The sequence below is a fragment of the Harpia harpyja genome, chromosome 4 (assembly GCF_026419915.1).
Source record: "Harpia harpyja isolate bHarHar1 chromosome 4, bHarHar1 primary haplotype, whole genome shotgun sequence".
In the NCBI taxonomy this organism is placed as follows: Eukaryota; Metazoa; Chordata; class Aves; order Accipitriformes; family Accipitridae; genus Harpia; species Harpia harpyja.
The window spans coordinates 81,443,209-81,455,603 of NC_068943.1; the positions used below are offsets into that span (position 1 = coordinate 81,443,209).

At 57.7% G+C, this 12,395-nt stretch overlaps 1 protein-coding gene across 2 annotated transcripts; it reads left to right on the top strand.

Moving 5' to 3' along the window:
* Positions 1 to 720: 720 nt before the first annotated feature.
* On the top strand, positions 721 to 11,705 carry LOC128140790 (alpha-2-macroglobulin-like protein 1). 2 transcript variants are annotated; one of them, XM_052785053.1, is made up of 22 exons: positions 721 to 938; positions 1,411 to 1,600; positions 1,921 to 2,083; positions 2,193 to 2,245; positions 2,841 to 2,861; positions 3,434 to 3,587; positions 3,705 to 3,789; positions 3,891 to 4,002; positions 4,404 to 4,518; positions 5,342 to 5,451; positions 5,607 to 5,771; positions 6,433 to 6,666; positions 6,987 to 7,044; positions 7,128 to 7,273; positions 7,578 to 7,727; positions 8,229 to 8,447; positions 9,055 to 9,136; positions 9,252 to 9,351; positions 9,713 to 9,938; positions 10,015 to 10,141; positions 10,351 to 10,547; positions 11,042 to 11,705. In XM_052785053.1, exons 1-22 carry the CDS (start codon positions 865 to 867, stop codon positions 11,057 to 11,059), a joined length of 2,799 nt encoding a protein of 932 aa, XP_052641013.1. In that variant the 5' UTR covers positions 721 to 864; the 3' UTR covers positions 11,060 to 11,705. The 2 variants fall into 2 exon arrangements, with proteins under 2 accessions (XP_052641013.1, XP_052641014.1); XM_052785054.1 differs by having other exon boundaries at positions 722 to 938; positions 10,426 to 10,547.
* Positions 11,706 to 12,395: the final 690 nt, after the last annotated feature.

The window sequence follows — 12,395 nt, forward strand, 5'->3', positions numbered from 1 at the left end:
AAAGAGCATCCATTACAGCCCCAAACCCTCAGAGGGCAGAGGTGCCTGGATTATGCCCACCTGGAGCAGGAGAGACCTGCCCGTGGCTTCCAGACCATGGCACAGCCAGACCCATCCACCAGCTACCATCTCCCCTGGCCTGTTCCCTGCAGCCAGGCAGGGCTTTGGGCTTCTGCTGGCTCCTTCCCAGCTGGGCAGCTCCTGTCCTAGCCACCCCAGGGTGACAGTAGGGCAGGGAGAAATGCAGTGCGTGGCTGTCCCCAGTGCTGGGAGCAGGGTGGGCAGGCTTCACCTCCCAACTTCAAATAAGATGTGCAAACCATGGCCAAACAAGGGTGCAGCGCTCCACTTTGGCATTGTTCCCACTCTCAGGAGCGGCTGGCTCATTATGGAGTAAATTCTGCAAAACTGTGGCAATTGTCCACCCAGACAGATACCTCTAGGCAAAGTATTATCAACAGAGAGGAGGCTTCCCATGAGTTACGACTTACTGGATCAGGAACTGTCAGGTGGAGATGGTCAAGGGCAGCGTGCACATGAAGGAACTCATCTGCCAGAAAGTCCCTTTATTCCCCTCCTTCCTGCCAGGATTCCCTATGTGCGGCTTAATCTGTCAGCTCTGAGCTGGCTCGGCGCTCCCACCACGTGCTCACCACCGCGGGTGTGGTTTGGTTGCCCAGAGCCTTGAACCCAGCAAAGCTTGGGTCTTGTGGTTAAACATTGTCCCACCTGGATGGCTGGGTCCCAGCCAGGGACCTCGCTGGCTTTTGCTTGCTGCCAGCGGGGAGGTGAAACTTTGAAGAGAGGAAGAAGACCCAGCGCAGGGGCTCTGGGACCACCTTGCTTCCACGTGGACCCCCAAGCATGGGGTCTGCAGCTGCCCTGCCTTGCCTGCTACTTTGCATCCTATACCTCACAGCTGGAGCATCTGCAAAGCCGTAAGCCCTCTCTGTGTCTGCCTGTCCATGCCTGGTGGGATGGTGGTTGGTCTCAGTGGTGTGACAAACCTTGCCGTGACTGCGGTCGCTGGTGGGGGTGGAAATGCTCAGGGTGGTGGGTTGCCCCATAGAGGACTTTGCACCTGAGGTTGGTGTCTCCAGGCTGCTTTGGTGTAGATGCAACCTCACACACAAGCCAGTGGGTGAGCAGAGCCCTTCCTCCTTCTGCTGATCGACCCCTCGGCTCCTTCCCAAGGTGTTTAGGCAAAGGGGGCTCTGTTCCGGTCTGTGCACTGGCCAGCCTGCCTGGGCAGATGTGGGGGAAAGGCTGGGTGGCATAGCCCTGCAGAGAGCATCCAGGGCTGGAAAAACCCAAGTGGCCCCCACCTTGAGAGTCTGGAGTGGAGGGGAGCACTGGGATTTGGTGGGGGGGTCCCTGCTCTCCTCCACTGTCAAGGTGTCTCCTCCCCAGGCACTACATGGTGTTATTCCCCGCCGTGCTCTACTACCCATACACAGGCAAGGTGCACATCCACCTCATGGACCTGGACGAGCCTGTGCGGGTGACCCTCCACCTGGCAAGCAGCCACGGCGTCCCCAACGTTACCCTGGAGGAGCAGGGCAGTGATATCCTCCAGCTGAACTGGCCCTGCTTCTCCAACGTGAGTCATGGCCCCGCGGAAGGGCTGAGGACCTAGGGAAGGGGTGTATCCATCCCCTACCCAATGCCGGAGCCGGGCTGGGGAAACTGGGAGGGGACATGGGGCCCATGCTGGATGGGCAACGAGTGAGGTGAAGAGTGGAGGGACATGTGGCATGTACAGAGTCCTTGTGGGTTATATCTGCGTCATCTTCCCATGCACACCAGTTCCCTGGTGCCTTCACGGGGCAATGGGGTGGTGACGATGGGGACGGGTATGATGTCTCACTGGCATCCAACGTAAAGGCTTTGCAACTATTTCTGCTCTTTCCCTGGGGCCAGATTTCTACCCCTCCTGCAAGGATCTATGAGGTCGCGCATCTTCACGTCTCCATCCAGGGAGGCTCCCTGCAGGTCTCTGAGCAGAAGAAAGTCCTGGTGAAAGCCCTGGAGCTGGGGACCTTGGTGCAGACAGACAAGGCTGTCTACAAGCCTGGGCAAACTGGTGAGGGGCAGGAGCTGCTGGAAGAGCTCGTAGGCTCTTGGGATGGAATCCCCAGGTTTGGGTCCCAGGTCCTAGCGCTCACTCCTGCTCCTGCCTTTGCTCTCTCCAGTGAAGTTTCGAATTGTCCGTTTGGATCAAAACTTCATTCCCAGCAACAGGGAGGTGAGATGGGGTCAGGGTGCAGGGGGGGCACGGAGGCAATAGGATCCCCACATGCCCAAGATGATCGATCTCGGCAGCAGTGACACAGCCTTCAGTGTCACCACGAGCATGGAGGAGATGGGTACAGGGAGGGAATCCCCCAAACACCAAGGGGACACGGGATGGGGGGGACGGGACACAGCTCTTCCCAGCCTGAGTACCCAGGGTGCAGCTCCTTGCTTTTAGCACTGGCACAAGAGATGCATTATTCCCTTCTTCTCTCCTTTGTAGCTTTTATGCACCATTATAACACGGCTGGTTTTAAGACTCCTGTTGTCACGCGGTGCTGGCAGGCCCAATTGCACAGCTAATGCTGTTTCCACAACGCAGCCTCGCTGCTCGCTTCCCGCTGCTCGGAAAAGGCAGCGCCACGGCTGTGGACGTGGCAGTGGGAGCCAGGCAATGACAGTGGCTCTGAGCCCTGCTGAGCCCCCAGCCCAGCAACCGGATCTGTAGGGACCAAGCCAGACCCCACAGTCTCAGCCCCTGGCTCAACTACAAGCTCAGCCCTCTGTGCTTTGATCATGCTAAACGCTTCTTCTCTCTTTCTTTGCAGCTTCCCTTGGTGACCGTGCAGGTGAGTTGTTGCCCTGTACCAGCCTGCCAGCTCCCTCAGGAGGAGCAAAGGGCCCCAGCATGTGTGTGATGCTGGGGACAAGGAGCAAGGGACAGGGACATCCCTGATGCGGGTGCTGAGAGAAGTTACGAGGAGGGTTTGGGTTCCTCATCTGCATTTCCAGCCCACTCAGGGTCAGCTTGCTGTCAGCCTGCAAGACAGGGGTCCTCTGGGGAGACGCTGCTAAGGGACAGGTTACGCGGATGAAGACAGCAATGGCTATTGCCACAAAGACTTTGACCTAAACTGGAGAATGCCCTGAGCTCCCAGTCCAGGCTGGAGCATCGCCCTGCCAGTTCTGGCTGCTGTAGCCAGGCTGGAGCTTGGCTAATACAGCCCCCAGGGGGAAATGTTCCTTCTGCAGAGGTGATGCCCTCAGGGCCGCTCTGAGCATGATGGCAGGGCAAAAACCTCTGCTTCTTGCGAGGATACGCATGGTGACTTGAGTCCTTGAGGTTGTCAACCCACCACCACCACCCACCCCGTCTTCAGCCCCGTGAGCAAGGGCTGACGCCGCGTGTCCCCATGTGCAGGATCTCTACAGAAAACGCGTGGCAGAGTGGCGGAACGTGAGGCCGCGGCAGGGCATCGTGGACCTATCCTTCCCGCTGGCTGCAGAGCTGGCCCTGGGCACGTACGTCATCCAGGTGGAGGGGAAGAGCCATTCCTTCAGCGTGAGGAACCATGGTGCGTGGGGACAAAGGCTGTTTGGGATGGGGTGTTTGGGAGCCATCACATGGGATGGCAAGAAAGTCCCGAAGGAAGAAATGAGCACAATCCCATTCCCTGCTGGTCTACCCCCAGGGCCGCCCCACTTTGAACTGCTGATCCAGCTGCCCCGTGTTGTGACAGTGAAGGACGAGAAGATCCCACTGGACGTCTGTGGGCGGTGAGTCGGAGAGCAGCCCCAGCAGCAAGGCTGGCTGTTCCTGGGGTGATGCTCCCCTGGCAGCATCCCCATCTGTTCCCCTTCCTGCGCCCTCCTGACAGGTACCCGTCCGGGAAAACTTTCCGGGGAATGGCTGAGGCCAGGCTGTGCCAGTCCCATGAACATATTTTACCAGAGGGATCTGCGAGGATCTGTGCTGAGTTTAGGGGCCAGGTGAGGGCAGCAGGAGAGGGAGAAAGCACATGGGTGGTGGTCCTGGAAATATTTCCCCATTTTGGGGTGCTTGGGCTGATGATGGCTGGGTGCATCATTCGGGCATTGCCAGGCAATCCAGCCTTCATGTGAAAGTGCTACATCCCAAAGAGGAGCTGAGCAGAGACACTTGGGGTGGTCCTTGGGCCAGGATGGGCAGGAATGGGACAGCCAGCTGCATGGCAGAGCACAGTACCAGCCCCAGGGGGGCCAAGCTTGCAGGATCCAAGGGTTGCAGGACAGAATGGAGGGAGGCAGCAGCAGTGGGGTGAGCGGCAGCTGGGAGCCCAAGGATGACAGCAAATGACACTCAAGGGCCCAGTCACAGGGCTGCTGCTGATGTAGGTGACTATCTCCTTCAGACGGGGAGGAACGGCTGCTTCTCCACCAAGGTGCCGGTGGCTTCCTTCAACCTGACCGGCTTGCACTACGAGAATCAGCTCTATGCCTATGCATCGCTGCTGGAGGAGGGGACCGGTGAGCACAGCCATGCCGACAGCCACCTGGTGATGTCCTGGGGTGGTGGCACCTGGAGGACATGGCACAACTGCTCCGCTCGGGTGTCCCCAGGGTCTCTGCCCTTCCCCTCCACAAGCATCAGCCACTCTGTGGCCTGACTTGCTTTGGTGTCATTTTTTTCTCTACTCCTGACTGCTGGAGGAATCCCTTAGGTCCTGAAGGCTGATCAGGAGTTTCTTTCCTTTCCAACATCCCACCCCCAGATATCCTTCCATCGTCCACCTCTCCTTCCCCACTCTCTGCCTCCCTGAGACTAGTAAGTGTGCTTGATTAGTGTCTGGAGAGCTACTAGGGTAATTGTTTTTCTTATCGGGTCTTTCTGACTTTGAATCTAGTTATAAATAGTTGTTATCTGCCTGAGAGGGCTTGTTAGACATATCCTTAGGGTCAAGTAAAAAGCCCATTTTCAGCACAGTGCAGCTGCAAGTGGCCTCTTCTATTTGCTTGCAGCCATTAAAAAGGGCATTTGGGGGTAAAGCTTGGTATTTTGGTAGCATGCAGATCTTGGCTTAGCATGGTCCTGCTAACGCTACAGCTCCCATCACACCTGAGGACCATTTTTTGTGTTTGTTGCCCAACAAGTGTGGTTTTGCACTGTGCAAACTTGCCCCTAACCACTGCCTGCAAGAGGACAGCTTTGTTTCATACGGCCACTTGCAAAGACAGCAGTAAGGAGCAAATGTGTAATGCTGCATGTTTGAGACTCTGACCCATCTTTCCTGGGGGGAATCACCAAGACAAATTGCTGAGCGCCTCTCTCATCTCCCCCTCCTCTCCACAGGGATGTCACGTAGAGCGATCAAAAGCTGTATGATTGTGTATGAAATGGCCACGATCACCTTTGAAAACACCGATAAATTCTACAAGCCTGGGATTCCCTACACTGGGACGGTAATGGGGGGGTCCCTGCACCCCGCAGGGCTCCCCCTGCACCCTGCTGCACCCAGTCCCACTCCCTCTGACCCCCAACCCCGCTCTCCCACCCCTGCTTTCTGCCCCACGGCTGCTGCCCAGCCCAGAGCATCTCCCCGTCCCTCCCGGTGCAGATGCTGCTGAAGGGAACCAATGGCTCTGCCCTGAAGGAGACAGAATTCCATCTTGTGGTTAATGCTAGAGGAGAAATGCAAAGGAAAACCCTGCTTACGGATGCATCGGGGAGAGCCTCCTTTGAGCTGGACACCTCTGGTTGGAATTACAAGGTCTCCCTGCGTGTAAGTGATCCGTGTCCCACACCTCTCGGGCACCCTGGATTTAGTAAAGATCACAGAGGATTTCTTACACAAAATCTTCCAGCCTCCCCTTAACCTCATTTGGTCTTATTGCACCCGCAGCATCCTATGGTAAAGAGCTGCACGTGTTCATTAGCCCTGCATAACACCTTGGTTGCCTGTCAAACCTTGCAGACCCCGGCACCCTTTGTGCTTCTCCTGTGCTGGGAAAAGGGGCTACTCTCACTTTTGATGCATTCTGCAAGTTCTTCCTCTAATTCCTTCTCTCTGCCTTACTGTTTTCATACTTCACTGCCGAATTTCAGGCTCCTTTCTACCTTCACCATCTAGGCACAAGATCAGATATTTGTGGGATGCTTTTTCAGTTCCTAACATCTGCCCACATGTGCTGCTTAGCCATGCCTGCCTCCTCTTGCCATCTGCTGGCTACCCCTTTGAGTGTCCTTTGGACAAGCCCCGTGATGGCACACAGCTCTAATTTTTAGGTGCTGAGCACAGCTGGATTCCATTTCTTGGCATGCTCCTGCAGCGGTGTCGCAGCAAAACGCATGGCAGTCGCAGCTGCAGAGTGGCTTTCCACCCCTACCGTGCTCTGCTGCTGAGCTGATCTTTGCCACTGAGAGCCTCAATTTCTACCCCTCAGGGTGAGCTCAAGGATGACCCTCCAGCCTCAGAGCATGAAGAAAAGGAATACCTCAACTACAAAAGTGACACTCGCTACCTGTATCCCTCCTCTTCGGATAGCAAAAGTTTCCTGAAGATCGGCAGGCTGGAAAAGAAGCTGCTCTGCGGCCAGCCCCAGCAGCTTGGGGTGGATTACTTGTTTGATAAGAAGGCCATGGGAACTGAGATGCAAAGTCTGGATGTGGTCTTCCTGGTGAGCTTTCACCTGGGGAGAGATGGGGGACTGCATGAAGGGCAGAGCTCAGGCGAGGAGAATAAGGCTGTGCGGGGTGTGGGGTTAAGCCTTCCCCTCCAGCAGAAGCCATTTCCAGCCAGCCCTGGGCAGGTATTCTTGGGTTCAGGACTCGGGGATGGACCCTGGAGCTGTCAGGTCTTGGGGCACCATTTCCACCCTTTCGGCAGGATGCAGCTCTAATAGTCTGTCCCTGAGAGTCCTCCACAGCCTCCCCTCATCTGCTTGTGCCAGTTCCACACAAAGCATCAGTTTACTTGTTCCCATCTCCTCCTCTGCAGGTCCTGGCCAAGGGGACCTTTGCCACCGTCCTCAGGAAAGAGGTGCCTGCAGAGGCTGGTAGGTCCCGAGGCATGGACGAGCTGTGCAGGGCTCTGCTCTCCGTGCCTGGGCCTCATCTCCCCTCCTTTCCCACGGCCCAGGGCTGAGAGGCTTCTTCTCCCTGGAGCTGCCCATCGGCCCCGAGCTGGCACCCACAGCCAAGGTGCTGGGCTACGTGGTGCTGCCCGATGGTGAGATGGTGGCTGACAGCACCGAGCTCAAGGTGGCCAAGTGCTTCCCCAGCAAGGTGAGCGGAGGCTGATGGAGTCGGGGGAGTTGCTGCCGGGCTCGGTGGGGAGATGTGGGCACTGAGCCTTGCTCTTCGGCAGAGCCTTTCCTCATCGCCTGCAACTGGCTGGTCCCAGACTCTCCTTCCAGGGAGGGTTTTCCTTCCTCTACCATTCCTGTTGCTGCTGCAAACCATCTCCTGGCTTTGATCACAGTCCTCACTCTCCATCCTCTGCTGGCATTTGGGGTCAGGCTGCGGCACAGAGGTCCTTCCTGGGACCAGCTCCCCTCTCCCCTAACCCAAAGGCTTCCCCTCTCTCCAGGTGAATCTGTCCTTCTCAGAGCAGAGGGCTCTGGTGGGCTCACAGCTCCGCCTGAAGGTGGAAGCTGCCCCGGGGTCACTGTGTGCCATCCACATCGTGGATCAACGCATGTGGTCCTCCGGTCTCAAGGTCAAGCTCAACCCCAGCATGGTGAGTCTGGAGTAACCTCAGTGCTGGGCTGGACTGGACTCACTGCTGGGGCACAGGGACAGTAGTTTCTTTCCATTGTCACCCATTTTAGGGGAGGACGGTGGGGACCTTGGGGGAGCTGCCCCTGCAGGATGAATCCTGGGTGGCCGGGAGCCCCCAGCGAGCCCTTGCCACCACCCACAGACTTTGGGGCTTTGCAGGGGAGGTCGTGCATTACCAACCGGGGGGGGGCTGAGCCACAGAATTGCTCTGTGGTGCCTCCTGGGGTGGAAACCTTGAAAACAGGGTGCGGGCGTGGGAAGCATCCCCTGCTCTTGAGGAGAAGAGAGACGGGGCAGTGACGGGTCCCAGCGGAGGGGCTGGGGCTGGCAGCAGGGCAGCAGCACTGCAATGCCCTGGGAGGTGCAGAAGCTCTGGGGCTATGCCAGGGGCAAAAGGGGTTGGAGCTGGGCCAAGAGAATTTCATGTCTTTCTCACCCAAATTTCACGTGTTTGGTTTAGGTCTATAACTTACTCCCAATGTTTCCTGAAGACAGCTATCCTGCTGAAGTTGAAGAACCTGATTCACCTCTCTGTTCGGGAAACGGGTTCAGAGACATGGTGGTAGGCCGTCCAGCCACTAGCCTTTTTGACGTGCCATGGAGAAGATGGCACCGCAGCCTGTGGCGCAGGGAGGTACCGGTGTCTGACCTCCAGCCAGGCTCCTATGGCCTGGTTAAGGTAAGAGCCCTCCAGCCCTACCTCACGCTCCTCTTCCTCCCAGGAAGGATTACTCAGGGTGCAGGGGGCACCCGGTCCCTCACCCGGCCCACGTCTGCACTCACGAACCATGCTCTTACACTGCCCAAATAACATGCCCTGCCTCTTGCTTCACCAGCCTGGGACAGACATGTGAAATGCATCTGTCAGTCCAGGCACAGCAGCGTTTCACAGGGATGGGGCTAAGCTCTGCTCTTCCCATCACAAATCTGGGCTTGGAGTAAACAGCATAGATCAGTCTGGCATTCCCCTGCTTTTTTGGGGGTGCGTCTCCCACTGGCAGCAACCCAGGGGTTGGGGCTGTTTGGGAATGGAGCGAGCAGAGAAGATCCACCAGACCTTTCCCAACTGTCCCTGGAACAGCAGGAAAGCAACAGCTTTCCTTGGCACAGATATTCCTCTCTTGCACTCCCATTGCAACATGGCGAGGGGTCCCAGTCTTTGGGAACTGTGTTCTGGCATGGGGCTTTAAGTACATGTTGATTCCTTGCTTCAGAGAGGGATGGAAAGGCATTTTGGTATCTCTGGGCTTCAGCATGGTGCTTTTTTCTCTTGTGTCATGTTTCAGGATGCAGGTTTGAAAACTGTCACCAATGCTCAGCTGGGCTGTGCACCGAACATCCACTTCCAAAGCCCTTTATACCTGCAAAGTGAGTGGAGAGAAACTGTAACAGGCTCCATGCTGGCTGCAGAAGCATGGGTGGGGACATCCTGACTCTTTCCATCCTTTCTGGCAGCATGTTCAAATCATGCCCCTGTTTGCAGGAGCAGGACTGGAGAAGGATAAGCAGACCGGTGTCATGCTGGACACAGGGATGCAGGTGGATTTCCTGGGGACATGGCTGTGGGAGCTGGTCCCTGTGGGGTGAGTAAGAAGCCCCAGCAGACCTCAAGCCAGGGGACTGCCCTTATTGCATCAGCTTCACCTCTGGGTGCAGCACCCAGACCTCTGGTTCAGTATCCATGTATCCAGGAGAGACACTGAGACATGTCCAGCCCCTTCCCTTGGACCTCAGCACCGACCCCAGGAGACCAGGGCAGTCTGTCCTGTAGGCAAGGGATGCCATAAGAGATAAGAACACTGATGGTACCTCTGCCCATCACCAAGCATGTGATGGCCACCAATGGTCCCCAGGACCGAGAGGAAGGGGGTTGGCACGCTCCTTCTGCTGGCTCTGCCCATCAGACCTAGCCTGCAAGGTCGTCCATCTTCTATCACCCTGCAGGGAGGGTGGCTCTGCAGAGGTGATGGTGACAGTGCCCGATGCCATCACCGTGTGGGAAGCTGGGATGTTCTGCACGTCCCCGTTGGGCTTGGGGCTGGCTCCTGCCATCAGCCTCACGGCCTTCAAGCCCTTCTTCGTGGAGCTGGCGCTGCCCTATGCTGTGGTCCGCCATGAAGCCTTCACCCTTGTGGCCACCGTCTTCAACTACCTGCAGCAGTGCCTGCGGGTGAGTGGGGCTGGGAGGGGGGCCCTGGGTCAGGGGTCTGGTGGGGGCTGATGGAGCCGTGGCCGTGGTCCGGCAGGTTCGGGTGACGCTGGTGGAGTCGGCGGAGCTGGAGGTGTTGGCGGACACAGGCAGGGTGTACAGAGGCTGTGTCTGTGCAGATGAAGAGAGGACCTTCCAGTGGAGCGTGCGAGCCACCAGCCTGGGTACGGAGGGGACGGCAAAGGGCTGGGGATGGGGAGGAGAGCCCAGCGGCGAGACTCCTTGCAAAACTCCTCTTTGTCACCACTTTTCTGATCCTTTCCTCCCCCTCCCAGCTCCCTCTCCCCTCCCCTCTCTCCCCTTTTCCTTCTGCACTCTCCAGCTTCTTCCCTCCATTTCCTGGTCCCATAGCACCCATTGCACCCTTCCCCAGCTCCCTGGGACAGCTCTGAGCTGGAGCCAGCCCCTGAGGCAGTGTCACAGCAATGTCCTCCATCTGCCCCTGCAGAGAAGGTGAATGTCACTGTCATCGCCGAGGCCCTGCGCTCTGAGCAGCTCTGCGGCACCGAGATGCCGGTGGTGCCAGCCCAGGGGCACATGGACACCGAGACAAAACTCCTGATGGTGCAGGTGAGCAGAGCGAGGCAGTGGGCTTGCACTGTCCTCTCACCAGGAGCAGAGCTGCACCCAAAGCAGTCACCCCCAGAACGGAGCAGAGCATCTCCCCATCCCTCAGCCAGGCTGGATGGTGCCCGTGGGTGCTGCAACGTGCAGGGCGAGCACCAGCACCCAGCGCAAGGGGAGAGACCGTGTCCATGCTTAGGTACCATCAGTGGGATGGTGCCTTCCCTTCCCTTTTGGGGTGAGATCGGTAGATCTGAGGCCACTGGCTGTGTGATGTTCAGTTTGCTCCCCTCATCACACCGTGCCATGGGGCTGCTCCAAGGACAGCCCGGCTTGGCCTGGGTGACCCTGAGCTCTCCTGGCCCATCAGAGCTGATGGGCTGCTGATGGGGATGGGTTCCAGGTAGGGTGTTTGTTGGAGGTGGGGAGGCATTTCTGGGACAGAGAAGGGGAGGCTGACTGATCCTGGTCTCATACATGCTGTGTTCCTGGTTTTAAAGCCTTCAAAACCGATGTGAAGGAAAATTGCAGCTGCCTCTGCTCCTGACCCCATCGTACCCCACCAGACAGCCACGGTCTTGAGGGCTGGCAGCCTTTTCCCATCCCTTCGTCCCCTTTGCCTGACCCGGCAGGAGCCTGCGGCAACATGGTTGAGATGAGGATTCCGAAACCCAGCCCTGCTCCCCAGCAGCCCTGCCATCCCGTGGAGGTCGGGGGCTGCCCAGGGAGCAGCCGCTTTGCTGCTCACTGTGGAGTCGTGGTTTCCCTTCAGCTGATGCCAGTGCAATCCCTCAGAGATGGGACCAGGGCCGGTGAGCTGACCCTGGGCTGACAAAAAGCCTTGGGAGATCAGTGCAAGCCTGATGGCTGGGCACGGAGAGGATGCCCAGGGCTGCCCTGAGTGCAGCCCTGACCCTGTCCCTGCTCAGCCAGGTTGAAAAATGAACTAAAATGCAAGTGGGATAAGGGAGGTGAAAGCAGCAAAATGTTTTTCTTGCAAGGAAGCTCCCTTTCTTCAGGCTCTTTCCCACCAGTCCTGACCAAAGCCAGCCTTGTGTCCCAAAACACACTTTACGTTAGGGGCTCAGCACTCCTGTCTGCCTTAATGATGTGTAGGAGTGTGTACCTTCACTTTGCTTTGCTGAATAAAAAGCTGAGACCAAACCAGAGAGAGCATTCATTGCACGGGCAACAAGGCAGCAGAAGAAACAGTACAACGTGGGGTCAGTGGTGCCTGGTCAGGAGGGGCTGGGGGACAACGCACCCCGGCTCCTGCTCTGAAGTCACCAGCAGCACCAAATGACAAATCCTCCGTGTGATATTTCCCCCCAGCAGCCCCACAGGCACCGACTGGAGAGCCAGAGGCCTCCTCCCCCTCCCAAATCGATCTCCCCTTGGCCATGCCGCTCGTGGCCCCCACTGCATCCTGCCCCGTTCCCTGAAGGACTCGGTGTGCCGATGGCCCCGAGCTCCTTGTCACGTTGAACCGTCCCCACGATGTCTGTGGGGGCACTGACCCATTCCCACATCCTGGGGTGGCAGGATGGACTTGGGGCCATGCTCCCACCTTGTGTCCATGGGGGTGGTGGGGACCAGCCTCCTCTGGACACCGACACCGTGCGGGGCTGCTCCTGAAGAGCAGGGAGGTGAGTACAGGGCTGTAGGCAGCAATACTCGAGCAGGGCAGGCATGGGGATGGCAGCCGTGGTCATCTGAGAGCTCACGGGAAAGAGGTCAGCCCCATCCCTGGCTTCCCGCAGCGCTGCCTCTGTCTCTCCCCACATCCCCAAAGGGAAGGGGACTGCAAAACCCTAGAGCAGGGGATGCACTCAGGACAGCGTTTGGCTGTCATGG

What these genes read in the sequence shown, in the direction of transcription:
- LOC128140790 (XM_052785053.1), top strand. Translation starts at nt 865, where the DNA reads ATGGGGTCTGCAGCTGCCCTGCCTTGCCTGCTACTTTGCATCCTATAC. An exon ending in CTTCAGCGTGAGGAACCATG is followed by an intron (nt 3,588 to 3,704) that starts GTGCGTGGGGAC and finishes GTCTACCCCCAG; the next exon opens with GGCCGCCCCACTTTGAACTG. An exon ending in GGATTCCCTACACTGGGACG is followed by an intron (nt 5,452 to 5,606) that starts GTAATGGGGGGG and finishes CTCCCGGTGCAG; the next exon opens with ATGCTGCTGAAGGGAACCAA.